The 27,763-nt window shown below is 37.4% G+C and overlaps 1 protein-coding gene across 1 annotated transcript; it reads left to right on the plus strand.

Moving 5' to 3' along the window:
- Nucleotides 1-14,697: 14,697 nt before the first annotated feature.
- LOC127482561 (elongation factor 1-gamma) lies at nucleotides 14,698-16,106 on the plus strand. The gene is given in 1 exon segment (XM_051859048.2): nucleotides 14,698-16,106. A coding segment is annotated over 1 exon segment (1,317 nt). The 3' UTR covers nucleotides 16,015-16,106.
- Nucleotides 16,107-27,763: the final 11,657 nt, after the last annotated feature.

The raw sequence follows: 27,763 nt of genomic DNA on the forward strand, positions 1-27,763 counted from the left end.
TCTACAATGTATGTAATAATAAAATTACATGGTTACTTATTTTTATAGACAATAATTAGTTGAGATGATAGATTTGTTAGTTAACAAATATGAACTAAAACCGGGACATTATATGGAGATAGAAAATATTTCCTGGGCCCCAAAGTTGTTTGAACCCATCTAGAAGATAGTTCTTCTATAGCACAGATAGTGAAATAAAGCTTTTAGGAGTAGATGACGGAGTTCATTGCCTCTCAAAATACAAAATGAAGCAGCAATCTGAAATGAAATAGTGGCAGCAGATGGTTGCAGATATAGAAAGAAAAATATCTCAAAGTAGTGAGACATAAATCCCTTAAAGACGACAAAGAACAAGACAGGGATAATCTTATCTGCTTTTTCAGCTCATAATATTATTCTATTCGTTTTCTCTACTAATTTAAAATAAGATGAGATTTGAATAAAACAATATTCAGCATCTTAAATGTATTATTTCAACATCTTTCTTTATCTTCATTACTAGAAAGGTAGCTAGCATCACAGAAAAAATTACAGAGAAAAATTACTTCTGAACCAGCCATCATTACTTAATGATGGATAAATCTTCTGTCTAGATACACAATTTATTGGATGTACAGAAAAACAAAATACGTTTACTCACAGGTGTAATCATGAATATTGACACTGATCTATGATGCACACCTGGCACGATTCTCACCGGCCTCTCCTTCTGGAATGACAAATCATAAGTCTGCCCTGTAATTTATAACAGGCCAATTACTCCTAGTTCTGTCAGTACCATTAGCTCAGGGTATAATCTCGTGCATTGACATGCAGCTCTGAATGTTCCACTTCTGAGTATGAGGGGGCAGTGAAACACGCCTAGCAAATACAGTCAATTTTGAGACTCTATCAACATTTAAACCCATGGCCCATACTTAATTCTTTTTTCATTAAATATTTAATATTTTTCATGCAATTCTGTGCCTGAATTTTTGCCTAGGATCCAGACTGCCTATGCTAGTACCATTATTCTTTGCACAAAGATGAACAAAACAATGACAATCTACTCAGACTATTTCACTCTCCTAAGACTGGAGGAAGAGTTGTAACAATCTGCTTTGATTCACAAGGAATGAAGGTGCTTTTTGTCCATCAATTTACTTAACAATTCAGCTCTTACACTGGTCTTTCCATAGCACACTGGCTCTTCCACTTACGTCCAAAAAGAAGATAGTAACTCTTCCTGACATGGAGGCTTGAAATGCACATTGTTTTTCAATGGCCTTATAAATTACCTATAAACTCTATGGGCTTAAAAGAATATTCAGTTGTTTCTAACTCTATTTTTTCATCAAAAAACTGATAATACTTGAAAATAAATTGTTAAAAACTCAGCTTTAATTCTGATCTTAAATGAAAACTTTGTGTACAATAGAGTAAGTGTTCAAAATTAGTGGCGAAAGAGTTATTAAACAAATGGAACTGTCAAATTGGAGTTTTACAAAAAGAAATAATGTCATATGACAACAAATAGAATAATAAAAATAAATTAGAGTTTTTTGGAGCAGAATAAACATTCAATAAACATTTGAAACTTGGTGTTATTATCTTCATATGTACAAAATTTATAGTAATGTCTAACAATTATTCAAGGAATGATCATGAAGGAGAAAGAAGATGGTATAAAGACCTAGATGGATTTAAGAATACTTATACTTCTTTGTACTACTACTTAATAATATGAGACTATTAATTCTGTTTTCACTGAGGTAAAGTAGTTTTGAGCAAAACTACCTTATTGAGAATATTGTTCTTTCAAATATTACATACATTCTCTGAATTTGCATGAATAAGTTATTTGAAGTGAAACATTCAGATGTGTGATCCACTAGCACAAGAAAGAAAAAGAAATCCTCATAATACAATTACCACTAAATAGATAAATATACTTATACACTTTTTTTTTATCTGAAGGTTTCAGCTCAAAACTATAAAAATGAAGATTTTATTGCAAAAATGAAATATACATCATATTAGATGTACATTAGATGGATCATGGTGCAATATTTTCAAATACAAGATTAAAACTTTAATAAGTACTAAAACAACCTAATGAATAACTTAATAACTTAATAACAGCCTGAATTACATAATTTTCTTCCAAATCTATTTTGAATGAAATATGACCAGGCCTAAAAAGGTGGCAACCCTGAACTATTGATGGACAATATAGTAGACAGCTGACATTTCATTTCTACCATGCAGCTAGCAACTTTCCCCATTTCATATCATATCCATCTTTCATAAGGCCAAAACTAAATCCACTGCTGCAAATGAATACTGTCATTATGACATTTACATGTCAAGAATTCTTCAAGCTTGACTGAAATCCATAGTCCATACTAAACTTGTTGAACACTGTTTATCCATTTTAAGTTTGTTCTAACTAAAGTAACTCTTTGCTAGAAAAATTATATACCAGATTGTAAAATAATTACAAGCTATAAATCCTTCCAGTGAACTTAAAATATATTGGATATTCATATCCTTAGGAAATATTGCAATTTCAGTGACAGCTATTTCTAGAGAATTTCAAATGCTGTACCTAATAGCATGTGTTTGCTGTTATAAGCTTTATAAGTCATTGGTCTTTTATTTTGCTACAGCTTCAGACAATCATATATTCCCATTACTCAAATTCATAGCAGTGAATGATACTCCAGAAATTATCGACAGCAGTCAATATAAGAGCAGTACAGGTAATGCTGTGAAAATATGACAATATGTCACAGCAAAACCACATTGTTTACAGTGGAAGTTTATCATTCAAGCAAAGCCTAGACACCACTTCAAGGTCTGTCCTCCTTGAGATGGTTTAGCATCTCAGTTGCCTTCAACTTGGTGAGACCTCTGATTCATGATGTACTTCCACAATCCCTACTGGGGAGACTGACAGGATAAAGACCAGGTGCACAATAGGTCCATGTCATTCCTGAACGAAGTCAGAGGACTACCCCTAACTTCAAACGGTCATAATTGTATTCCAAAATGGGGCAAAAAGTAAATACAACAGCAAGTACTAGGAATATTTGCCTATTTAAAGCAAATTTGCTATTATTTAAAGCAATAATTTCATTTTCTGGTTAACCAAAAATCCAAGCTAAAGTCACAAGATTAGCAAATAGTAGAAATGGAATCATCATGCCATTCACTAATGATTTAATCAAATTATAGTATCACATAAATTATGACTCTTAAACTCTTAAATTCGTTTGATATTCCAGGAAAAAAATTCTTTTTGACTGAGGCACAAAAGCGAGGATTTTAAGTGAATTTTTGAGAAGTAAAGACCATCCAAGATTATGATGTCTTCTAGGTAATTCAGGAATAGTTACCACAAGCACAGGCAATTGTAACTACACTGGAGTAAATTAATGCATTTGTCATCGATCATATAAAGACTGTCACTCTGAAAGAGAGAGACAGAGAAAGTGAGAGAAGGAGGTCTTTCATCTGCTGGTTCACTCACTATGCCCACAACAACCAGGGCAGGTCCAGGTCAATGTCAGGAATTAGGAACTCCATCTTGAGGCCATCTTAATTGTCATGGACTCAAGTACTTGGGCTCTCATTTACTGCCTTTCCAGAGCTTCAGCAGGTGGAATAGACAGGACTCAAACCAGGAACTTCAATATGGGATATGGGCATCCCAAGCAAAGGATTAACCTGTTGTGCCACAACAAATACTCCTAGCCCAACATTCTTAATACACAATATTCAGTCTCCTGAGAACAGTAGATAAATACTACAAATTGCAGACACAGTGCAAGCATTTAGATATGCAGGAGATTAGAGACATTTTGTTTAATCTGGAAGCAAAATCAGTTGATTTTGATGATGCTTTCATTTCCTTTGCATACACATCACAGAACTATTTAAACTTAAAATTGTCTAAATAACTCAGGCTAATCAAACCTAAACTTTCATGGACAAATATCAATGGCCACTGATAAAATTTGGCACTGGAATTATATTCTCCTAAAACATGCACTGTTGAATAAAGAGCTAAGATTCTATTAAAAAAAATTAGGTGCCTTATCTGAATGAAACTGCTAATACAGCACTCTCAATTTGAAGACAGACGGAAGGAAGGAAGGAAGGAAGGAAGGAAGGAAGGAAGGAAGGAAGGAAAGAAAGAAAGAAAGAAAGAAAGAAAGAAAGAAAGAAAGAAAGAAAGAAAAGAAAAGAAAAAATTCTCATCAATTTATACATTTTTTCAATTACACTAGTATGTTAATTTTTCTATGAAAATCAAAAGGCAAAAGAAAAATTCAGAAACAATGAAACCAAAAGGACATCTATTTTATGGAAATAAGTCCTCTCAATTGCCAAAGACAGTTGTATGAAAGAAAAATAGAATACTTACAATGGCAAGTTTTCAGCGATCAAAAAAAAATCTATGGAGAGATTTGGAGAACTACTGTGTTTAGCAGATCACTTGGGTTGATGCTGTCAGTGGAACACCACTCTACTAGTAGAACAACATACTCCCAGAACCACAGTCCTGGGTCCTGATATTTATATGTCTAGTGGATCTAAGATCATGTAATATGATTATGGAAGGCATAGAATTAAATTTTTACACCAAACCTTAAATAAAATCTAGAATCTTTATTTCATAACTTACGACTTATGAAAAAAAATCTAACTAAACACTGGTTAATTCTTACCCAACTACTATTTTTTTTTTAATTTTAAATGGAATAAAAGAAACCTTCTGACCATGCCATAAAAGGTGTTGATGATGGCAATTAGCTAAGAGTTTCATTCAGGCATTGAAAATATGGGGAAAAAAAACTGTATTCAGGTCTTTATGTGGCAAATATGGTTGATTTTTAATTCAGCATGTTTCTTACTCTTAGTGAAAGGGACACAAAGTAGTGAGGCAATTAAAAAGAAAAAAATTACAGTTGGCTACATGATAATGTGAATTGACTTCCTTTTGAATGAAGAAACCTTTTGAATTATGGAAGCAATTAGAAAAACGTTTCTCTTCTGTGGATTTAGAATGTACTGTCTGTAGGCCTGCATTCTGGTATAACAGGTTAAGTCACCACTTGCAATAGGCATCCCATATGGGTGTCAGCTTCTCCACTTCCAATTCAGCTCCCTCCTAATGCACCTGGGAAAGCAGAGGAAGCTAGCCCAAGTCTTTGGATCCTGCATCCACATAGGAGACCAGATAAAGTCCCTGGCTCCTGGATTCAGTCTGAACCAGCCTTGGTCATTGCAGCCATTTGGGTAGTGAACCAGAGGATGGAAGATCTTTCTCTATCTCTCTGTTTCTCTTTTTGTCTCTTTGTGTGTGTAACTCTGTCTTCCAAAAAAAAAAAAAAAAAGAATTTACTCTCTCTCTCTGAAAACTAACATTTGTCATTCAAGAATGTGTTTGGGTATAGTATCCAGCCATAGATACATGACAAATAAGTAACCACATCACAACTCATACCAGAGGTGAAAACTAGGAGAACTTTCTTGGAGTGCTCACTCCTACCCTGGACTGTTTCATAAAATGCATTCATGCCCAAGTACTCCAGAATGAATACTCTAACTTGGAGAAATGTATTATGTTCTGACAGAGGGTGAAGAAGTGAAGTTTCCCAAGAGAAAGACAACAACAACTCAATGATAAAACTAAGAGCATAGTATAAATAAAGAGAGGTCTTTTATTGTTTGTAACTATTGTCATTGTTGTTTTTGAAATTGAAGTTTATTAAGAAAGGCATATTTGTAAGTGAACACTTCTTTTTCTTTATTTTTATTAATATAAAAATAACAGATTTCATGTATTCATATGTACAATCTAAGTTGATGACCTACTTCCCTGCCTCCCCATCTCTCTCCCTCAATCCCCATCCTTCCCTCCTTTGTTTTCTTTTCATTGATTTTTGCAAAGGCATAATTATAATCCACTCTATAACCATACGCTTAGTACACCACTGATCATAATATTCTGGTCCTGAGCATTTTTTCATGTGTTTGTTGGCCATTTAAATTTCATCCTTTGCAAAATGCCTTTTATGTCCTTTGTCCATTTCTTAAATGTATTGTTTCTTTTATTGTTGAGTGAACACTTCTATAGAGTTATGAGGTATCTTCTGCTTAGATTATTGAGAGTCCTATTTAAAGTCTACTTTGGCTGCTCCCATCCTATAATAAGTTTTTTGTTTGTGAAATTTTGGACTGACTTTATACTCATGGCTTTCATTGTTTCTTTGAAGAGAAAAAAAATCAGAGGTTTATTAAAGGAAAATTATGATAGGCCAGTTAAACAGGTCAGGAATGCTTTCATCAATACTACTACAAAGAGAAAGACATTGGACTCAACCAACCTTCCTTCCTTCCTTCCTTCTTTCCTTCCTTCCTTCCTTCCTTCCTTCCTTCCTTCCTTCCTTCCTTCCTTCTTTCAGAAGAGTGTCAGAGACAGGGAGATCTTTCATTCTATGGTTCACTCCCCAACATCCAGGACTGGGCCCCAAGCAGGAGCATTCTTAAACTGGAGTGAGGTAGTGGAAAAGTACTGGAAGAGTTAGGGATGTGGCTGATCCATAGTAATGAGGCCATCAGTGTTTGCTAATTGTCACTTACCAAAGAAGGTAGGCTCCTACCCTTTCACAAAGAAAGGGATGCTATCTTTCAGGTGACTTCTTTTCAAAGGAATGACCCTAAAGTCCTTTCAGATTCCTGGGATGTAAATTTACATCTCAAAGAGGCAGAGAAAGAATGGATAATTTTAGGTTTTCTAAGGTAAATTTTCCCAGAAAGGGAAAGTCGGTGTTAGTAGTCACAATGAAATCTTAAATCTAGTTAAACTAAGGAAAACAAAGTTATCCTGATAGAAGTTAGGGGAGGTGTAGCCCACTTTCTTAGACCTCCCCTTTGACAAAAGTTATTGAATCCTGGAGGGAATAGTTAGCAGAAAGGTAAGCTTGTCCTAATGGGCCAGGAAGAGTGAGGATTATGAAGAGGCATTTACACTCATACCCTATAAGAAATTATCTGCTTTCCGAATGTTTTCTGGAGGGAAAATGACTTGGGAAGGGGACAGGTGACAGTTATTCACGATCTTCAAAACATACAATTTCAGTGACATCACAACAGTAGCATCCAGTTGGCCATGTTGGAAGTGTTTAACATCAGAAATTAAAAAAGACTACAAATCAAGATTTTGCTCTTCTGAAGAAATAGTTGTTAAACATTTACCAGAACACAACTAAAAATTCTGGCCTATACCTAAGAAATTAAATACAAATTATAACACAAATATCAGCTTAAGAAATGTTAAAATAATTTTAATATTTAAAAAGTGAATGATTTCATGCCAAATGTTTATTCTTTTGTTTTTCATTATTATCATTGAAAGAAAAGGAAAGAATCTCTGAATCTAATTTGGAAGTGTAGATTCCTTGATTTGTTTCCTTTTTTCAATTTATATTAGCAGGACAATACTCCAATAAGGGAAATTTATTTGAGATTTGGACATAGATAAGTGTTATTGAAATGCAATTTAAAATTTCACAATAGATATAAAAGAAAGAATACAGCAGTTAGAGAAATAAAATCAACTTGTAGGATCTTAACATTTCTGAAAGAAGACTAGAATTAATATCAGAATTTGACCCCTTAAAATTATATGAAAATGTGGCCCCTTAAAGTTCCCCAGAAGTGCCATCTGGGGTGCCATATATGTTACCGGAATTTTGGGTGCCATACGATATCACCATATGCTTATTAATAAACCCCCAATATTAATAAGCCCAAATGGGTTCTTGCCTAATATTTAGAGAAGAATTCTAAATACTGGCATAAATGAATGAGGCAGCATGGTACATTTTAAGCTTTTATTTAGTGCGAAAAGATGCACTAAATAGGAAAGTGAGAGCTTTATCTAAGAGAGAGAGGCAGATCTGGGTTCATACTGAGTACCAGGAATCAGCCACGTGGAAGAGCATCTAGGTCAGGAAGCATAGGGCAGGTAGGCCAGGAAGCCTAATGCGGGTGGGCAGGAAGCATAGGGTGGGTGGCCCAAAGGCCACATGCCCTGCAGGCACAGGGCTGTAGCCAGTCACCTCAGGGCTAGAGGCCAGGGCGAGAGAGGGAGGATAGGGAAAGGGCCAGACACACCCTTTTCCAGGCTTTTAATTTACTCTCAAAGGGGAGTGGTTAATTAACCTAATTGGCTGGTGGGCACCCAGGTGTGGCCAGGTAGGGGTATGCGGTCACACAGAGGCGTGGTGAAGGCGTGGTCTTCCAGCTCAGAAACCTAATCAATTTTAACCTGCATGCCTGCCTACTTCAGAATCAGGAATAGAATCAACAATTATTGAGGACTTGATGTATTTTCTAAATCAAACATCCCAATAAACCCAAGGGACAATTATGATTGTCATCATTGAAGTGGAGAATAAGAAACAGAGTTGAGAGATAATGTTTTAAGACTATAATATTGTATATTATAGAATTAAATATTAAAGTCTTTCTCATTTTCATGTCTTTGAGCTTTCAAATGTTATGCTTCCTAAAGAATTTGTTGGGATTTGAAAATACTTAAGGGATATGAATCTGTGGATTTGTTTCTTAAAAAATCATGTTTAGGGGTAAACATCAATCCTAGCAATTAAGGCGTTAGTTAAGAGGTCCACTTCTCATATTGGAGTTCCGGGATTTGATAGCTGGCTATGTTTCCTGATTTCAGCTCCCTGCTAATGCAAGCCATGGGAGGCCACCGTGGTGACTCAAGTAATGGTCCTGCCACCCATGTGGAAGATCTGGACTGAGTTTTTAGACTTTCATTCCCAACTTCAGAAATGACCAGACTCAACTGCTGTAGGCATTTGGGGAGTGCACCAATGGAGGGAATCTCTCTGTATGTCTTTCCCTCACACTCTCCCTACCCCCTTCCCAAATAAATAAACAAATATCAGCTTAAGAAATGTTAAAATAATTTTAATATTTAAAAAGTGAATGATTTCATGCCAAATGTTTACTTTTTTGTTTTTCATTATTATCATTGAAAGAAAACAAAAGAATCTCTGAAACTAATTTGGAAGCTGTAGATTCCTTGATTTGTTTCTTTTTTTCAATTTATATTATCAGGACAATACTCCAGTAAGGGAAATTTATTTGAGATTTGGACATAGATAAGTGTTATTGAAATGTGATTTAAAATTTCACAATAGATATAAAAGAAAGAATACAGCAGTTAGAGAAATAAAATCAACTTGTAGAATCTTAACACAATTTTTAAAATACGAAATGTCCAAATTGAGGCTATTGGCTAATGTTGTAACTTTGATAGCTTTACTGTTATAGCCATTGTAACATTCAAATTGAAAACTAAGGTAGATTCATGGAGGAAGCAATCTATCAGGAGCATGTAAAATGTTGGCATATGAAGAAAGATACTCTACAGAGTGATCCCTATATTTTATGAAGTTTAGTTAACTCATTAAGTTGGAACTAGAAGACTTTATTAGCACAGTGAAGAAATGATCAACATATTTGAAACAATGTGATATGTCAGTAAACAGCAGAATTAAAAACCTATTTCTTTAAAATGTGGACATATTACATCAAATTAGAATATGAAAAAAATATAAAATTATTCCACAAAAATACTAGTCTAACACAGATAATACTCTCTAATCAAAAAAAAAAAAAGTCAGAGTCAAAGAGCAGCTGAACTCCATTCGTATAACTCAATGGAATTGCTAAAATAACAAACAATTCAAAAAGTGTAGTCTTAAGTGATAAGAAATATAATCAACCATTCATAGGGAAAGAATACCTATAACAATCTCAGAGGGAGCCAGCCACCAAATGAACATCTGTTTAATGGGAAATATCAACTAAATAATATAAATCATTGATCAGATGGCAAACTGATCTGAAAGGAAATAATTTCCATATGTGCCACTCCTCAGATTAATACAGTACTGAAGATTTTAAAGCAGATAAGCTTGTTGGAACCTGTAAGTGGCAAAAGATAAAACAAGAGCCTGGTCAATATCACAGTTTTAGGCATTGTTCCACTGAACATCCATTCCTCAACTCCTCAGTCTCTTGTCACTGTAAAAAAGGGTATACCAACCCTGTGTTGCCAAAGAATGATGCTTGCTTAAACTTCCAAAGAAATTTAAGCTGATATCCCTAGGTATCTATAAATCTTCTATTCCTTTCATTTCTTAAAATACTTAATATTCAGATAAGCTGAGTTTAGCCAAGTACAACTTGTACTGAACAAATAATTAAAAGAAAAACTCGGCATATGGAAAATGCACTTGAGAGGCATGGTGACAGTTGCAATGTTTGTAGATTTATCAACCTTATGCAACACAATAAACCATCTAAACCTCTGTGCCAAATTCTCTGGTATGATAAATGACAATCATTTAACAGTGTTCACCTGAAGAGTTTTTTTTTTGAACCAAAAATAGGGCAATAACTTGTGCCATCAGTGAAGGAAACAAAATGTAGCAATCTATAGTCTTTCCCTCTTTTCTCATTCCTTTTTTCTTTCATTCATCTCTCTCCTGTTTATGTCTCTTTTATTTTTTTCTCTGTCATAAGTTCAAATAACAGCATGTTAAGAGCAGAATTTAGAGCTTCTTTTCACAGATTTGCATTGTCAGGAAGTAATTTTGTGACTGAATCAGCAAATCAATACAATATTCTTCCTATATTGAAAGCTGGGATAAAAACTTACACTGTAAGATTTAAAAGACACCAGTGTGGATCACTGAATCGAGTCACTGGCTCGTCAGGTGGAAACAGCCTCTGAAAGCCCCAAATGCAGATCCTCTACTGTCCTATTTTCTCTAGCATAACACACTGCTCAGTGAGAAATTGTAATCCAGTGTCAATCAGTTTAAAAAGATGGACTTCCCAAGACAAGAGAAGAATTCATCATTTGAGGGAACTCTTTAGCGTACTTCTGTGGTTATAGAGGATGTCTGCAGAGTTTAAGAGTAAACTGCAGATACCTAGAGAATGTCCTGGGCTGTAGTCTCTGAAATGTCTGCTTTGCTTTATTCCTCAGGAAACAATCCTAAAAGTCACCCTTATACAATATTAGTTCAGTCCTGACAAAGACATTTTCTAGTAGTTATAGGAAGATAGCAAAGGCATTTGGTATAGCACTTAAGATGCTGCTTGGGGCACTCTATCCCGTATCAGAGTGCCTGAGTTAGCATCCCAACCTGCTCCTCATTCCATCTTCCTGCTAATGCAGACTCTGGGAGTCAATAAAGGCTCAAGTGAATGAGTTTCTGATGTTCATGTGGGAGGCCTGGCTTGTATTCCAGGGATCTAGTTTCAGCCTCAACCCAGGTCCAGCCATTGCAGGCATTTGAGGAGTGAAGCGCAGATGTGAGCTCACTGTCTTTCTGTCTCTCAAATGAATTAAATAATGTAAAAATATATAAATAAAACTGATAAAGATTTACTTCAGTTCAACTCAATTGTTCTTCCAAATCATAGCCTAAAGCAATATATATTTAATTATCAGAATAAATATTAAAAAGCTATGGACTTAATTTTTTTTTTCTTATTTGCAAGGTTGAGAGAGAGACAAAGACACAGAGACAGAGAAGAGAAAGTTCTGTCCACTGGATTACTTCCAAGTTCCCATAATGCCCAGGGCTGGATCTAGGCCTAAGCCAGAACAAGGAAAGCAATTCAGGTCTCCCATGTTGGTGGCAGTTACCTGAGCCATCACCATTGTCCCTTGGGATCTGCATTGGCAAGAAACAGGAGTCAGAAGCCACAGGCAGGACTTGATCTCAGGTCTTCCAAAGTTGATGTGGATATCCTCATCACTAGGTGAGGATGTCAACCCTGGATTTCACTAGACTAAATACCAACCCTGATTTTCAAATTTTAAGACCAATTTAGAAATACAGTTCATGAAGCTTTTCTTCATATCACACAACCTGGTCTCATTAGTCTTACAACTTTTCAGGGTCGGAGGGGAGGAATTAGAGCATTGTTTGAACATATAATTGGACTGCATGAAACATTCTGAGAGTCCAGAAAACGAGAATTATTCAAAAGCCTCCTCTCAAAGAAATGGAAACAGTGATTGTTAAGAAGTAAAGAATTTGCTACATAGTGACTAAAATGTGATTTCTCCTTTGACCAACTGCATGGGCCTGTGGGTCATAGATGCCCAAAAATATCCATGTGCTACTCTGTATATCTCAGTCCACTTATAGTTAATTTGAGACCATCTGACAAATGCAGAACAAGGAAATACAAATGAAAATAATACATGAGCTGTTAGGAACTAGTGTACTTTCTCCAGCTTCCTTTTTTTCTTTTTGTAACAACCTTGGGGACCAGGTGTTTCATGTTTCCGGTGATATAGTTCCAAGATGCAGCAGGGGTGCTGACCCATATCAGCTCTAATCAGGGATAAAAATATATGCTTATTGTGTTAAGGTATTGAGATTTGCTAGGCTAGCTTAGCCTTTTAAATATAACCTAAATAAGTTGAAACAGCTGACATGAATCAGTCCACAATTTCAGATGTCTACCAAACATGAGTTTTTTCTCCATGACTGGATCTATATTTCAGTCCCCGCCCATCATGCTACATATGTTGGAAAACTGAATATCGGTCTTTCTTGACTTTCTTTCTGCCTTTCTTTTACTAGTCTTTCCATTTTAGTGCTATTGATGGCTTCTATCAGATTGACTTGGGCTTATAAACTTAGAAGAAACCTTGAGTCTCCTAATCACAATGTCCAAACTCAAAGGCAGTGTGTCTTTTAGATGCAGATGTCCTCTTCCTTTTTATTTGTTTGACCACATTTGCCTGTCCCTGCTAGGTTGCTCTTGTATCCTACTATGGTGGTAGATTTCCTCTCTGGAAATGTGGAATTTCTGAATGACAAACGTCACATCAGCATGTTTCCTCTTCCTCCCCTTTCTCCTTCCTCTACTCGGCTCGGGGAGAATTTACTTTTTGTTCAGGAAAAATCACTTCCCTTTCTTGACTTTGACACAGACATATTATCCATTCTCAAACCCTCTCCTTAATCCACGAATGGTACAGAAAATTTTGTAAACACGAATGGAGGCACCTGCTTGAATTCAGGGAATGCATAAGGGTAGAAATAGCAGCTATAAGGGTGGGAAGCATAGATGAGGAATTCCAAAAATGATTTGCTGTTGCACAGTCCATGATTGTCTTCCTTTTTCTTATTCCCTAGCCAAGTATGCTCAGTGCAGATGTGACATGTATTTAGCCTAATATATTTTTGAGTCTTCTTTCACTGCTTTTCACTCAAAATCTAGCCAAAATAATGATCTTATTATTTCATATACATGACTTCTGAAAATCACTTCCACTTTCCTAATGTTTCCACTACCCCAATTCCAAATGTGTTATATTCTAAGGACCCATCTCAAAGGCCATTATCCCCCAAAGACTAATAGAAACAGCCCATTTTGAACAGAATTTTTTGTGTTCTCAATGTGTGCTAACTGTGTGATCCAGAGAACATTACTTCTCAACCCCTCATTTGTCATAGGTAGTTAATGATAACCACATAGCATCATATAAACAGGAATTTAGTGTTTGTACAGTTCCCAGATGGTATAAACATTCAGTAAATGGCAGTTATGATATAATGATATTAATAAATCAATACACATTATGATATTTATCTCTTAAGTTTTCTTTTTTAAAATTTATTTATTTATTATTTGAAAGGCAGAGTTACAGAGAGAGAAAGAGAGAGAGAGAGAGAGGTCTTCCACCCTCTGGTTCACTACCCAGATGGCTGCAAGGCTGAAGTTACATAGATTCGAAGCCAGGAATCAGGAGCTTCCTCCAGGTCTCCCACTTGGGTGCAGGGAGCCAAGGACTTGGCCATTCTCTACTGCTTTCCCAGGCCATAGAAGAGAGCTGGATCAGAAGTGGAACAGCCGGGTCTCGAACTGGTGCCCATATGGGATGACAGCACTGCAGGCGGCAGCTTTACCTGCTACACCATAGCACCAGCTCCTTAAGTTTCCTTACAGTTTGCTTTTACCATATGAGCTTGCAATTATAAAGTTTGTGCTATTTGTTTATCTATATGTATTACCCCATTTTACATACAAGGTGATTTATTGAATAAATGAGTCAATGAGTGAAAACCAAGAGGATGGTTTAGTGATGTGGCTTAGCTATAGGACTCAAAATAGTGGAATTTATGTGCCTATCACATTCATTGCTCCTTGCAGGTAGGCTCTTCCCCAAAGCACGACTAAATACCAAAATATTTACTATTACCACTCACTGCAGTGTCCCTGTTGCCACAAAAGCTGCATATTTGTGTGTGGCCAGTAATCTTACCATGAGATATTCAAAACCTTTCATTTCTAATGTCTAAGAATAGCCATTATGAAGACTCCAAACCTCACAGATACCCTCTCTCCCGTTCTATGCATGCCCTAGTATGATCCTATCAGGCATGGGTGGCCCCATTCCAAAGACTCCTGGCTGGTTGTCTTATGAAGCTCTCCAGCGTTCATCAACAAGTGCACCCATATTTACATCCTATCCTCTGAATAACTCCTTCACCTTATGGTTCTAACAGAACCATGATCATTCACAGACCAAAATGATTTTACAAACCAGTCAATGAGCCCTTTCGCTGTGGAATCACCATGGTGGCTGGGACCCTGTGCACATATCTTGAAAACTGCAGGGCCTTTAATAAGGCCCTCATCGTTGCTCAGTACAGCGGGGCTCAGGTCTGCGTGCTCTCTGCACCACCCCACTTCCACTGTGGCCAGACCAACTGAATCCCTGAATTTCTCCGCAAATTCCCTGCTGGTAAGGTTCCAGCATTTGAAGGTGATGATGGAGTCTGTGTGCTTGAGAGCAACGCCATTGCCTACTATGTGAGCAATGAGGAGTTGCAGGGAAGTACTCCAGAGGCGGCCGCCCAGGTGGTGCAGTGGGTGAGCTTTGCCGATAGCGACATAGTGCTCCCAGCCAGTATTTGGGTGTTCCCCACCTTGGGCATCATGTGTCACAACAAGCAGGCCACTGAGAATGCAAAGGAAGAGGTGAGGTGGATTCTGGGGCTGCTGTATGCTCATTTGAAGACGAGGACTTTCCTGGTGGGCGAGCGAGTGACACTGGCTGACATCACAGTTGTCTGCACCCTTTTATGGTTCTATAAACAGGTCTTGGAGGCTTCTTTCCACCAGGCTTTTCCGAATACCAACCACTGGTTCCTCACCTGCATTAATCAGCTGCAGTTTCGGGCTGTCTTGGGGGAGATGAAACTGTGTGAAAAGATGGCCCATTTTGATGCTAAAAAGTTTGCAGAGAGCCAGCCTAAAAAGGACACGCCACGGAAAGAGCAAGGCTCACGGGAGGAGAAGCAGAAGCCCCAGACTGAGCGGAAAGAGGAGAAAAGGGCAGCTGCCCCAGCTCCTGATCAAGAGATGGACGAATGCGAGCAGGCACTGGCTGCTGAGCCCAAGGCAAAGGACCCCTTTGCCCACCTGCCCAAAAGTACCTTTGTGTTGGATGAGTTTAAACACAAGTGCTCCAATGAGGACACTCTCTCTGTGGCGCTGCCATATTTTTGGGAGCACTTTGACACGGATGGCTGGTCTTTGTGGTATGCTGAGTACCGTTTCCCTGAAGAGCTCACGCAGACTTTCATGAGTTGCAACCTCATCACTGGAATGTTCCAGCGGTTGGATAAGCTGAGGAAGAATGCCTTTGCCAGTGTCATCCTCTTTGGAACCAACAATAGCAGCTCCATTTCTGGAATATGGGTCTTCCGAGGCCAAGAGCTTGCCTTTCCGCTGAGTCCAGATTGGCAGGTGAACTACGAGTCGTGTACGTGGAGGAAACTGGATCCGAGCAGCGAGGAAACCCAGATGCTGGTTCGAGAGTACTTTGCCTGGGAGGGGGCCTTCCAGCATGTGGGCAAAGCCTTCAGTCAGGGCAAGGTCTTCAAGTGAATGCCTCTTGCCATCACCTATCTGCCTGCACCTGTCCTTCAGGGAAATGGGGGTCATTAAAGGAAACTGAACATTGAAAAAAAAAAAAAAAACAGTTAATGAAAGCCCTTTTCCCACTAATTCACACCCCGTATACTTCAGGGAGCTAAGGTGCTCACTTAACAATGGCACACTTAAAAGTAGCAGGATGTTAAACACTGTTCCTCAACAATGGGCATAATGCAGACTTTCTCCAGGTAATCATCTACCACTGCCTTTTCCAAATAATTTCTCTCCTTCTTCCTTCAATGGTTTCACTTGCTTTGAATTATGTGTTATTTTTTTATTTTTTTAATCATCTTTTACCCTTCCTAGTTTTTGTCTTTCTTGAAAACCCTGTCATCCCTAGCGATATGATACAACAAGGACTTCAGCAGCTCTCTCACCAGTGGCCTTCCTCTCCTGGGAATTCCTGTTATAATTGCAACACCCTGAATTCCAAGTTCTTTGAAATCCTTCTTTTCACTAATCCTTTTCCTCTAATCCACCACAGTCTCCCATTCACATGATCAGATACTAGACTTAAATTCAGCAATAACACACATCAACTACAAACAGGGATTTCAAATTCCCATTACTTTCTCTTTCTTTCAGTGACTCTAGTATCCCTACTCTAAAAGTTTTCTTGCTTTGTTTGAACTGAAATCCACCACTCACTTTTTCACTACTCAATGCTCTAATTGTGTTTGTATTTCTCTCTTTATCTATACTGGCTCCATGGTCTAGCAATCCATTAACTACATTGCAAACCACTCAACCACCTCACTTTTCTCTTTCCTCATCATATATACTTGGAAAATTCCAAATCATACTAAATTATAAAAATATCTGATTCAAGATACTAATTGTCACCTAGAGATTTGAATATATAGAAGAGTCTTCTTTCAAATTTATGATGAAAAATCTCAAATGGCAACCCCAACATCGATAGTCTTGCCATACATCTCTGCTCATTAACATTCTTTATCATGACTATTTTGTGCTCTCTCCTCTGTCCTCAAGTCTGTCATAATTTTCTGACTATTATGATTTGGATATTAGTTTTGGTGTTCCTCAAAGTTCCATGTGTAAAAGGTGTGGTCCCATGGTGACATTGTTGGATGGTGATGAAACTTTTAAGTGGTGGACCCAGTGAGGGCTCCTTAGAAGACTGGAGGCAAGCTATTAGTAGTTCTTATGAGAAAGTTGTTATAAAAGTCTGAGTTTGGCCCCACCAAGTCTCTCTCTGCTTCCTGGGTCCCCATGGGATCATTGTTTCACACACACTGCGACATCCAACATGAGGTCTTTGTCAAAAGCCTGCATCATGTCCACATGAGCTTTCAGCCACCAAAACTGCGAGCTAAATAAATCTCATTCCCACACAAGTAGCTTGTCTAAGGTATTTCATTTGAGTAATGACAAGCTGACCAACACACTGACCATTAAACTGTGACCTAAACCTTGTAGAGAAACTGATCAAATTTCCTCTTTTTAAAAGCTAATTAACCTAAACTATCTGATAGTTTCACATACTTTTGTTAAAATGAAAATAAATCTTTCTGAACTTTCCTAATGCACTTTATTCCTAATGCACCTTCATCTGCTCACCTACTGTATAATAGTGGACCACCCCACTCTCAAGTCTTCCTCTTTGTTACTGAATTACTTCCAACAGCTATTCAAACAGGATGATCTCCAGTCATCCTCAGTTGCTTTCTTCACACCCTACTTTCATCCAGCCTACCAATAGTTATGTCACAACAAATAACCCTTCCATGACTGCATCTTGATGTTTTCATCATTAACTCTTGCCTGAAATATGGAAGCCACTTTCTAACTAGTCATGCAGATTGTGAGTTTTACAGCAGCCAGAGTGACTCACAAGTGTAAATCAAAACTTTCCACTCAGCAACACAAAGCCAAATAAAACCTTCTTAATGCAAGTAAAATAAAATGCAAATTCCTCTCTTGCCTTGCTAGCTCCATTTCCCTATGTACAGTACATGGGTTATCATGATGTATAACAAACGACAATGTTGCTGTCAGTCTAAAAGCCACATTTTTTCTTTCTTACTGTCCCTTCTTCTTGCACTGTTCTCCATAGTTTGTTCTGCATGTGAGTGTTTTTCTTCATTATGGTCTCAATTCGAACATTAGAGAGACTGCACCTGACCATCAACTTCTGTTTGTCTCATTATCACATTTGCTTATTTTATTTTATTCATTAGATGTGTTGCTGTGTCACTTCTCGTATATACTTATTTATTATGCATTTTTACTTCTTGTCTTTTCTCCCTAGAAGACGCAAGGACTCTGCTTTGCTTGTTCATTTTTCTATCTCTTATAGCTAAAAGAATAGTTTGCATAGTTAGTGATGCAAAAATTTATTTTGATGTCAGAATTTTCCTAACCAGATGGGAGGATAGTTTTCACAGAAATATGATACTCTTATCAAAAATAACAACAATAATAACCAAAATCAATATTCAGACAATATCTAGGGAGATATTTGAGCTTTATAATTAGATTTTTTCTTATTTGGAGACAAATATATAAGAATATTTATATAAAAAACTATAGGGTTGAGCATTTGGTGCAATAATTAAGACACCACCTTGATTATCCTCATTTCCACATCAGATGGAGTGCTTGGATTCAAGTTCCAGTTTTGCTTTCAATTCCAGCTTCCTAGTAAAGTGCACCCTAAGAGACACAGGTAGGAGACCTGAACTGAGTTACAGGCTTCTGGCTTCCACATGGCCTGAGACCTGACCATTGTGGTCATCTGGGGAGTGAACTGGTGAAATAGAAGGTCTCTCTTTCTTTCCAAATTCGTTAATATTTTAAAAACATATACTATCTAGAAAACATATGTATTTTATAGGCATAGAGATCCATGGACTTAATAATTCAGTTCTCTAATTTCCACCCTCTCAACTTTAAATTTTTTTACAAAAATTAGCAAGTATGTGCTATTTGTCAGGTCCCATTCTAATTGATGGAGCTACAATAGACACAAACCCCTGGCTGTGTGGAACTTACAGTCTATTTCTGATAACTGTCTCTCTAGTTGAGCTGGATGTAGCCTCCCATAAGATAAGGAGCCTCATCTATTTTATCTACAGCACGATCCCCAGCTACAGGCACATAGTGGGTGCTCAGTAAAATTCATGACAGGATTAATACACAATTGCAAGAAAATTATAACAAAGGGAGGTACACGGACTTACTGAACATAGTGCCTGACATATTTTTTGAATGCAATAAACATTTGGATAAAGGTGATTCATGGTAAAACACTTCCAACCCTTGCTTACTTCCCCAACACTGAATGCAGGATGCTGCTCAATTTGGGGGAACTTGCCCCAAATTATATCAGTGTCATTAAAACCAATAAACACATCATAAACACACGAAGAAGTTTTGAAAAGATTTTCACAGCTTGTTTGCTGGAAGTACCATATTACCTTCTTCCAACCCACACTTGCCCAAATGACACAGCATGCCAGTTTTAATTAATGCCCGGGGTTAAATGTCAATTGCACAAAATCACTAATCTGTTATTTAAAGCAGTGGGATGGGTGGAACAAATGAACCCCTGCCTATAGCAGCCCATCAGAAATGCACTATGTACCTACCCAAAATGGGATGTCTTGGTTCTTTGCCCCTGTAAACTGAACCCACTGAGTGACAAATCAGAAGTAACCTTCAAGATGGACGAACTCACTGGCTTTATGGCAGCCAGCACCACAGTGCACCTGAAAGAAAGAACTTTTCTCAGACATTATCTACAGTAAAATTCTCTCAGATTTCTTTTCTGGAAAGAAAGAAAAAAACAACAGAAAAGATTAACCTAGTTGCATAAAGAGCAGTAAAGGACTCTGACAACGCAGTTGGCTCTTGCAGGTCTGCATCGCCAGCCAGCAGAAGGCTTGCTTTACGGCTCCCTCAGGAGCACGCCTCTCATTGAGTGCACATGCTGGGAGTCCAAGACACTGCTTCTCTGGCTACATTTGGCGGACTGGTTATTTCACTTTCTTTTTGCTCTACTCATCTTATTCCATATCCCCTGTGAGGTGAAAACAATCTGGACAGAATTAGACTGCTGTACAGGATGTTTATTTAATTTTCTCTTCCTCAATAATTCATAAAGAAGATCCTTTTAGTTATCAATGGGATGTAACATTTAAACATTATTTATTTATTTATTTATTTATTCAAGAGGCAGAGAGTCACACAGGAGACAGACACAGAAAAGGCTCCTTTCTACTAGTGAACTTGCCAATACTGGCAATTACTGGGGCTGCTCAGGAACCAGAACCCATAGCCAAGAGTGTAACCAAGGTGCCCCACAGGAATGGCAAGGATGTTACTACTTGAGCCACTATCATTGCCTCCCAGGGTCTGCAATGGCAAGAAACTGGAATTAGGAACCAAAGCTGGAACTCAAATCAAGGCATTCTGATATGCGACAAAGGCATCCTAACTGGTGCCTTAGGCCAAACCCAATAAAGAAAAATTCAACTTGCCTTTTCAATGAGAGTGCCACTCATTCAGCTTTCCCCCACACAGTATCTTTCTTCTAAAAACCAGGGAACTCCGGATTCTAATTGGCCTCTTGGCTTAGCAGGGAGAGATGCCAGGTTTGACTTATGCTACCAGAACCCTCTCCTTTACTCAAGTTGGCCCAGTCGGTGGATTGCAGTCACCCCACATTTATCTTTGCCTCCATTCTGTTGCTCATGCCACATCTGACCTACCTTCCTCATCTTCTCAACTCAAGCCTATCAACTCCTTGAGTTTGCATAGGCACTCTAACTCACAACATACTCATTCTTCCCCAGTGATTTGTCTAGCCCACTCATTTGTCTTAATTTCATAGCATCATGCTATATCTCTTATTTCTTTATTATCAGTTGTAACTCTGCTTGAAATATCCAACTAAGCTTGTGCTCCATCATTCCATAACCTAGCATGTTAATCAAGTTTCTCCAGAGAAAACAACAGAAACTCCACATTTATATAGTAAGAGAGAGTGAGAGAGAAAGGGAGTTACTTTAGCTCATGTGACTGTGGAGGCTTAGTAGGCTGGCAGACAGGAGGTCATGGATGAGTAGCTGTTCAGGTCCAGAAGCTGTTTACTGGAAGAATTTCTCTTGCTAGGGGAGATCAGTCTTTACCAAGGCCTTCATTGGATGACCACCTATATTATGGAGGGTAACCTGTTTTACAATTTAAATGTTAAAAAATAAAAACACCCTCACAGATACATCCACAACAGTGTTGGACCAAATATCTAGGCACCATGTCTCATCAAATGCATCTATAAAATTAACCATCCTACCTGAAAAAGTCATTATGTGTAAGAATACAATTTGTTGAATGTGCTATGAATGGATAAATAAATGATCACTTAGCTTTAATAAGCCAAGTTCCTACAGGGTCGAGTACCTAACCATCCTTCCAACCTTACCCTCCATCATAGTCTCCCTCACTTTCTGCTCCCCAGTCACTGCATATTCCATGCTGCTTTCCACAAGGGGGCTTGAATGTCCTCTACCTATGGTACAGATGCTGTTTCCTTCCCTTTTCACCTAACTCCTATTTGTTTTTCATTCATCTGTAACTTTTCTAAGAAAACCTTTCTAGATTCTCAAGAACACTAGTTTCCCCAATCATGCATTCTAATAGTACAGAATATATCACTCTGCCATGGCATTTAGTAAATTAGTCTTTCATTTACTCATCTTATATCATTTGACTGAAATCTGTCTCCTATACTTTATTGAAAGCTTCATGAGAATAATAATCATGTCCACTTTTGCTCATGCTTGTATCCCCGAATTCAAGCAGGGTGCCTGGAACATAGACAGTAATCAATATATCTGCATTCACTAATTGACAGAATGAAATAATAGCCAGTGAGCGATTAGTCTTGCTTCCATATAGAATGCTTCTAATGAGACAGATAGCAGCCACAAATTGCTAAAACAACTAGACCAAATAATGCAAAGTCAGGCTATAATTTATTCTATATGCACAATCCTAGATAATCAATTTATCATCTTCATAAATTGCCTGGCCATTTTGTTACAAGCATGGTTTTTTGGATCATAACACCGTCCAACTTCAGATAAAGACAACTTTTGCATATCAACTCCCATTAACACACATGAAGACTATGCCTTTTGGAAAGGGAAGGTCATGAAAATCATTGATCACAGAGACAGTGTTTCCAAAGTATCTTTTGTTCATTGATACATAATTAATTAGCAATGTCTGAACTAATAAATAGCAAATATTTTGAAGCCATAATGTCATCATTTTCAAGATTAGAAAACATTAGAATCACACTCAACATTTTAAAAATTCTCCTTGAGTATTTTAAATTATTTGCAGAAATCTTTCTTGAAATATCACATCCTGAAGAGCTGAGAATGAATAAATTTGTATGCTCCAAAGCAAATGTTTCAATGTCCCATCCTAATATTTTTATATTCCTTCCCATCTATTTGGTTCTGTTACTGACATTTTATTTTAAGCCATTATTTCATTGTTATAACTGGTCTTGCTACTTAAAATCTGTGTGTCTTTACTTCATCGTCTGTAAAGTAGGAATAATAATACATACCACACAAGGCTACTCTGAGAACCAAGTAACACACTATGCCTAAAAGTCCCTTAACTTAAAAGCACTTTGTAAATACCAGTATAATTATTGTGAAGTGAAATATTTTAAATTTCCATTTGAGATGTGATTGTCTATTAAGTAACTATGAATAACATTGCAGAAAATAATAGTCAGGAAGACTAAGCTTAGGGGCATGTGTTGTGGTTCAGCGGGTTAAGCCACAGCCTGGAATGCCTGTATCTGATGTTGTCCTACCTGGGAACAACTCCTACCTCTGGTTGCAATCCAGCTTCCTGATAATGTACACCCTGGGAGGCAGTGATGGTGGCTCTAGTACCTGAGTTTCTACCAATTATGTGGGACACCAGGATGGATTTCCTGGCTTGCAGCTTCAGCCTATTTCAGCTCCAGCTTTTCTGGGCATTTGGGGAGTGAAATAGAGATGGAAGAGCTCCATTTCCCTCTCTCTGTTGCTCTGCCTTTTGAATAAATAAAAAAATAATTTTTAAAAGGCTAGCCCTAGACTATCAGGATAATTATGTATAAAACATTCTTCGTCTTAAATACAGTCTGCTTGACTTAAAGGAACATTTGTTTAAAATAAATTAATATGTAGTTGATCAATAATAGAAAAAATGAAATCAGTGTAATATATAGTTTGACTTGATCCATGTGTAACATTTCTGAGCACATTAACATTTTGATCCACCTAATAACTGCAACTGAGGGCAAAGTAAAATAATGTGCCAGAAAATATAAGCCAGACTGAAGGAATCCAATACAATTCCACTAATAGTTTAGCTCATTACGCAGTGAGGACTTAGAGTGGGTTTTCACCATTGCATAGACATTACTAAGTAGAGCATCCCTTCCTATATGCCTCAAATCTAAGTTACCTATGGCTTACCTAGGTCAGTATTTTCCCTATATTCTATTTCACTTAGCCAATCCCTTCAAAAAACTCTGCTAGTAATTCTTCAGTCTCAGTGATAACAGCCAGCATGTGAGTACAGCTAGCACATTCTGTGGAAACAGGCAAATCTGAGTGTGAACGTAAGTCCCATCACTTGGCAGCTGACAGATCATAGGTGCATCTCTAACCTCTAGATGTCAACATTTGTTGCTCTATAAAATACAGAGAGTTTTATCTGCCCTTGGTCCACTGTTAGGAGTAAATGAAAAAACTCTTACAAAATGCTAAGCAACATTCACGCAACATTTAAATTGTTGAGACAGTCAATATTAACGTGCTTGTAAATACTTCACTGTTAGTTAATTGATTTCCAGTTTCTATTCTTTGATTTTTTCAAAGATAGGCATTCTGCCTAGTGAAAACAAATGCCCCACCTCTGTGTGAACAAATTCCAGCAAACTGATTTTCATTCTGTTCTGCCCTGTGTTAAAATAAAAGTTCGACCTCAATTATCTGCATATCATCTGCATATTTTAAATGAAAGTGCTGCACTATCTGGACTGCTTGCTGTCCTACATGATTATATCAGCTCTTTACTTCACATTTTGGGTTTAGCCTTAACATCTCAACCTTCCTTGCCACAAATATGTCCTTAATAGTGATTATATTCAACTATTTTCATGCTGGTATTAAAATCATCACAGAGCAGATATTATTATGTTCAAGGAGACCCCAAAGAGTCTCCCAAACCTGATGCTTAGATCTAAACCACTCAGCATGTTTGGCAAAATACAACACAGCTATCTGTTTTTGGAATAAGTGCCCCTCTCCATTCTAGTTAATTGAAAACAACTCTAAATTGCCCTCCTGAGCATAAAGAAACAGGGATTAAGATATAGTAGCGGAAAAGTATCAGGGTTTTAAAGACTTATATAAACAACACAGTTGTTTGAGTCGGTGACAAATAAATTCAAGCTCCCCAGGACACACTTGCTTAGGATTTTCCCAATTAGGCATTTTATTTGATCTTCGGGTCTGGGTGAGCCACAATTCTCTAGAATTGAAGAGGAGATTAATGGACCAGAGACAATGGCTAATTCATCTCCAGGGCTTTGTTCATTGCTTGTCTTTGCTAATTTAATACTGTTATTTCCAAACTTAAATAAATCAAAATGAGAATTGGGCTAGGGCAGCACATCTCAAGCATCTGTGCCTTCACAGGGAGATTTGTCAACACATCCCCTTTACATGAGCTATCTTGACTTGAAAATAATATTCCCTTTTTGATAGGCATAAACAACAAAGAAGCAGCATTTTGTATATTATCTCGATTAAGTCTACCCATTGATGGCAGAGAGGTTGTGGAATAACTTAGCATATTTACAAGGAGATTGAAGACAGAAACAGAGTTCAGTGCAAAGACCTGATAGCTCATGGCTGCTTGGAGGAGAGAGTACAACATGGGCACAGATAAAAGAAAAAGCAGGATTTTAATAATAAAAATAATAGGTTTAGTATCTAAAATAAAGCATAGCAGTCCAGGAAATGCACAAAGTTTTTTTTTTTGAAAAAAATAAAGAAATCTCATATTTGTAGACCAAAAAACCTTATTTATCTATCCTTGCATGCCCCCATACTTAAATTTAGGAAATGCACTTTGTAAGTGCATTTTGAGCAAAAGAGACACCATGCTTTTCTACCTTGTTGAAAGAGAACTTAAGGTAACCTTTTTTACCCTATCCCAAATTAAAGACCTTTACATAATTCTGTGAGCATCAACAAATCAATTTAACAACACAAAGAAAATATAAGCTGAAAACAAAGAAAGGGCTCATTTGAAATCTTTAACTTCCAGTTCTTTGCTTTTTCAGAGTGTAAATTCCAGGCTAACATTTCAAATCCACAATAATGGGACTCAGAGCCTCATACTTTTAAATCCATTTGCATTAGTTAAAATTTATATGTGTATGTATATTTATGTATTTCAAGCTCACCAAACTTTGAAACTTTCTTATCTACAAAGCAGTTTATTCAAAACAATATGGAAAAATCATGGCCATCTCCTTTTATAGATTTTCAAAATTTATTTGTTTTTCATTTCATTTGTAAGGTAGAGAGACAGAAAGGGAGACAGAGATAGAAACAGGTCTCCCACCTTTTGGTTCACTTTCCAAATGCCCACAACAACCAGGACTGAGTCAGGCCAAAATCAGGAGCTCGAAACTCCATCCTGATCTAATGTAAGTGGTGAGGACCCAAGACATTAAACCATTATCTGTGCCTCCCAGGGTGCACAGTAGTAGAAAGTTGGATTGGAAGCAAAAGAGCCAGGACTTGAACCAAGCAGTCTGATATGAGATATGGGAACCCCTGTAGCAACTTAAGCACTGTGCTAGATGCCCAGCCCTGATGCTCTCCTTTAATTCTAGCTTATAAACACAAGCCTTTGCCATACCCAGATATCAGAAAAAAACTTCAGGCTCCTTTAAAACATCTAGCATATGTCTCTGTTTTCTCGTTCACAAAGTTTAATGGTTAACGCAACTGACAATAATTTAAAAGCAGTCAATTCCCAATGATACAAAACATAATGATGATAACAGGTTTGTTAGCTTTGTAAAGAACCTAACAGATTGTCTTGTCTAGAAGCACTTTTGAGATTTTTTTTGTAGGGTCCAGCATTGTGGCTTAGCGGGTAAAGCCACCGCCTGCAGTGCTAGCATCCCATATGGGTGCTGGTTCAAGACCTAGCTATTCCACTTCTGATCCAGCTCTCTGCTATGGCCTGGGAAAGCAGTCAAAGATGGCCCAAGTCCTTAGGCCCCTGCACCCACGTGGGAAGACCTGGAGGAAGCTCCTGGCTCCTGGCTTCGGATCAGCACAGCTCCGGCCATTGCAGCCAATAGGGGAGTGAACCAGCGGATAGACGAGCTCTCTCTGCCTCTCCTCTCTCTGTGTAACTCTGACTTTCAAATAAATAAATACATCTTAAAAAAAAGAGAGAGAAAGATTTTTTTTTTTGTAGCTGCCTCTAACATAAGGAGAAGGGAGAAATAATGCTGAGAACAAGGTAGCAAGCCTCCAACAAGTCTAGTTTTCATTACTTTGTTCAAGGATGCTCCTTCAGTCTTGACTGCATAGCTTGTATCTATGTATCTTCTTCCTCCTTTCCTGTTACCTAACCAGGAAGAGAGCATCCCAGGAACTGAAGCTTCTGAGCCCTACTCCAGCCAAGTGCCAGGTTTCTACAAAGTGGGTAAGATCTTGAAGACACTGAACAAATGGTGATTTGATGATTCTTCTCTCATTCCTGTTTCCATTTTATAATCTTAACTTTCAGTTTAGTTCCTGTTTTTAAAATTTCCATTCTCAGGCAACATTCACACTTCATGAAAATAGCCAAGCTTTCCAAGGGCTAATTGAAGCTCCACAGCTTGTATTACATCTTTTTAGCAAAATGATAAAATTATTTTATTTTGGAAAGAAGCAATGAGAATTTCAAAGTTATCAATTTTCCTGTTAAATAAAGTTTACATGTACTCATTAAAATACATCTCTCTATATATATGTGTACAAATTTTTATTTCACATATGATGAGCTAAGAATTATGGTGGTGGTAGCTATAAACTGTGTAGAAAACATGAGCCAATATGAAATCTTCCTTTCTTGGGATTTATTAAATATGATATTGTCTTTACAAAATTAACCAAAATAGAAATCAGAAATACTAGTGCATTTTGAAAAATGCTATGAGATTTCAGAATAAAAGCATCTAATAATTGGGGTACTTACTAAGTGTGAGGCAATATTCTCAAAGGCTTTACCTGTATGTGTTATTTTTATCCACTATTTATCGATGAGAAAACTGAGACCCAGAAATTGTGTATGCCCTGGATTTTCACTGAGGCGCAACAAAACGAGATAAGGAACTAACATGATATGTTGTCTTACTTACAGTAATGAAATATAATAGCTGTGTTAGTTATAAATAAAACCAAAGGAGAGGTGTATACTCAATCCACAATTTTGTACCCATTGTATTTTCAAGCAAACACTAAAATCACAAGAAATTTATTTCCTGTCTTAGAGTGCCTGAGGAAAGATACAACTGCTCTTTTTTTCATCAGCAATTCTTTTCTAATCTAATAAATGTTCTATAGTTCTTGAATATACACAAATGGTA

Source organism: Oryctolagus cuniculus, chromosome 1, assembly GCF_964237555.1.
Source record: "Oryctolagus cuniculus chromosome 1, mOryCun1.1, whole genome shotgun sequence".
NCBI lineage: Eukaryota > Metazoa > Chordata > Mammalia > Lagomorpha > Leporidae > Oryctolagus > Oryctolagus cuniculus.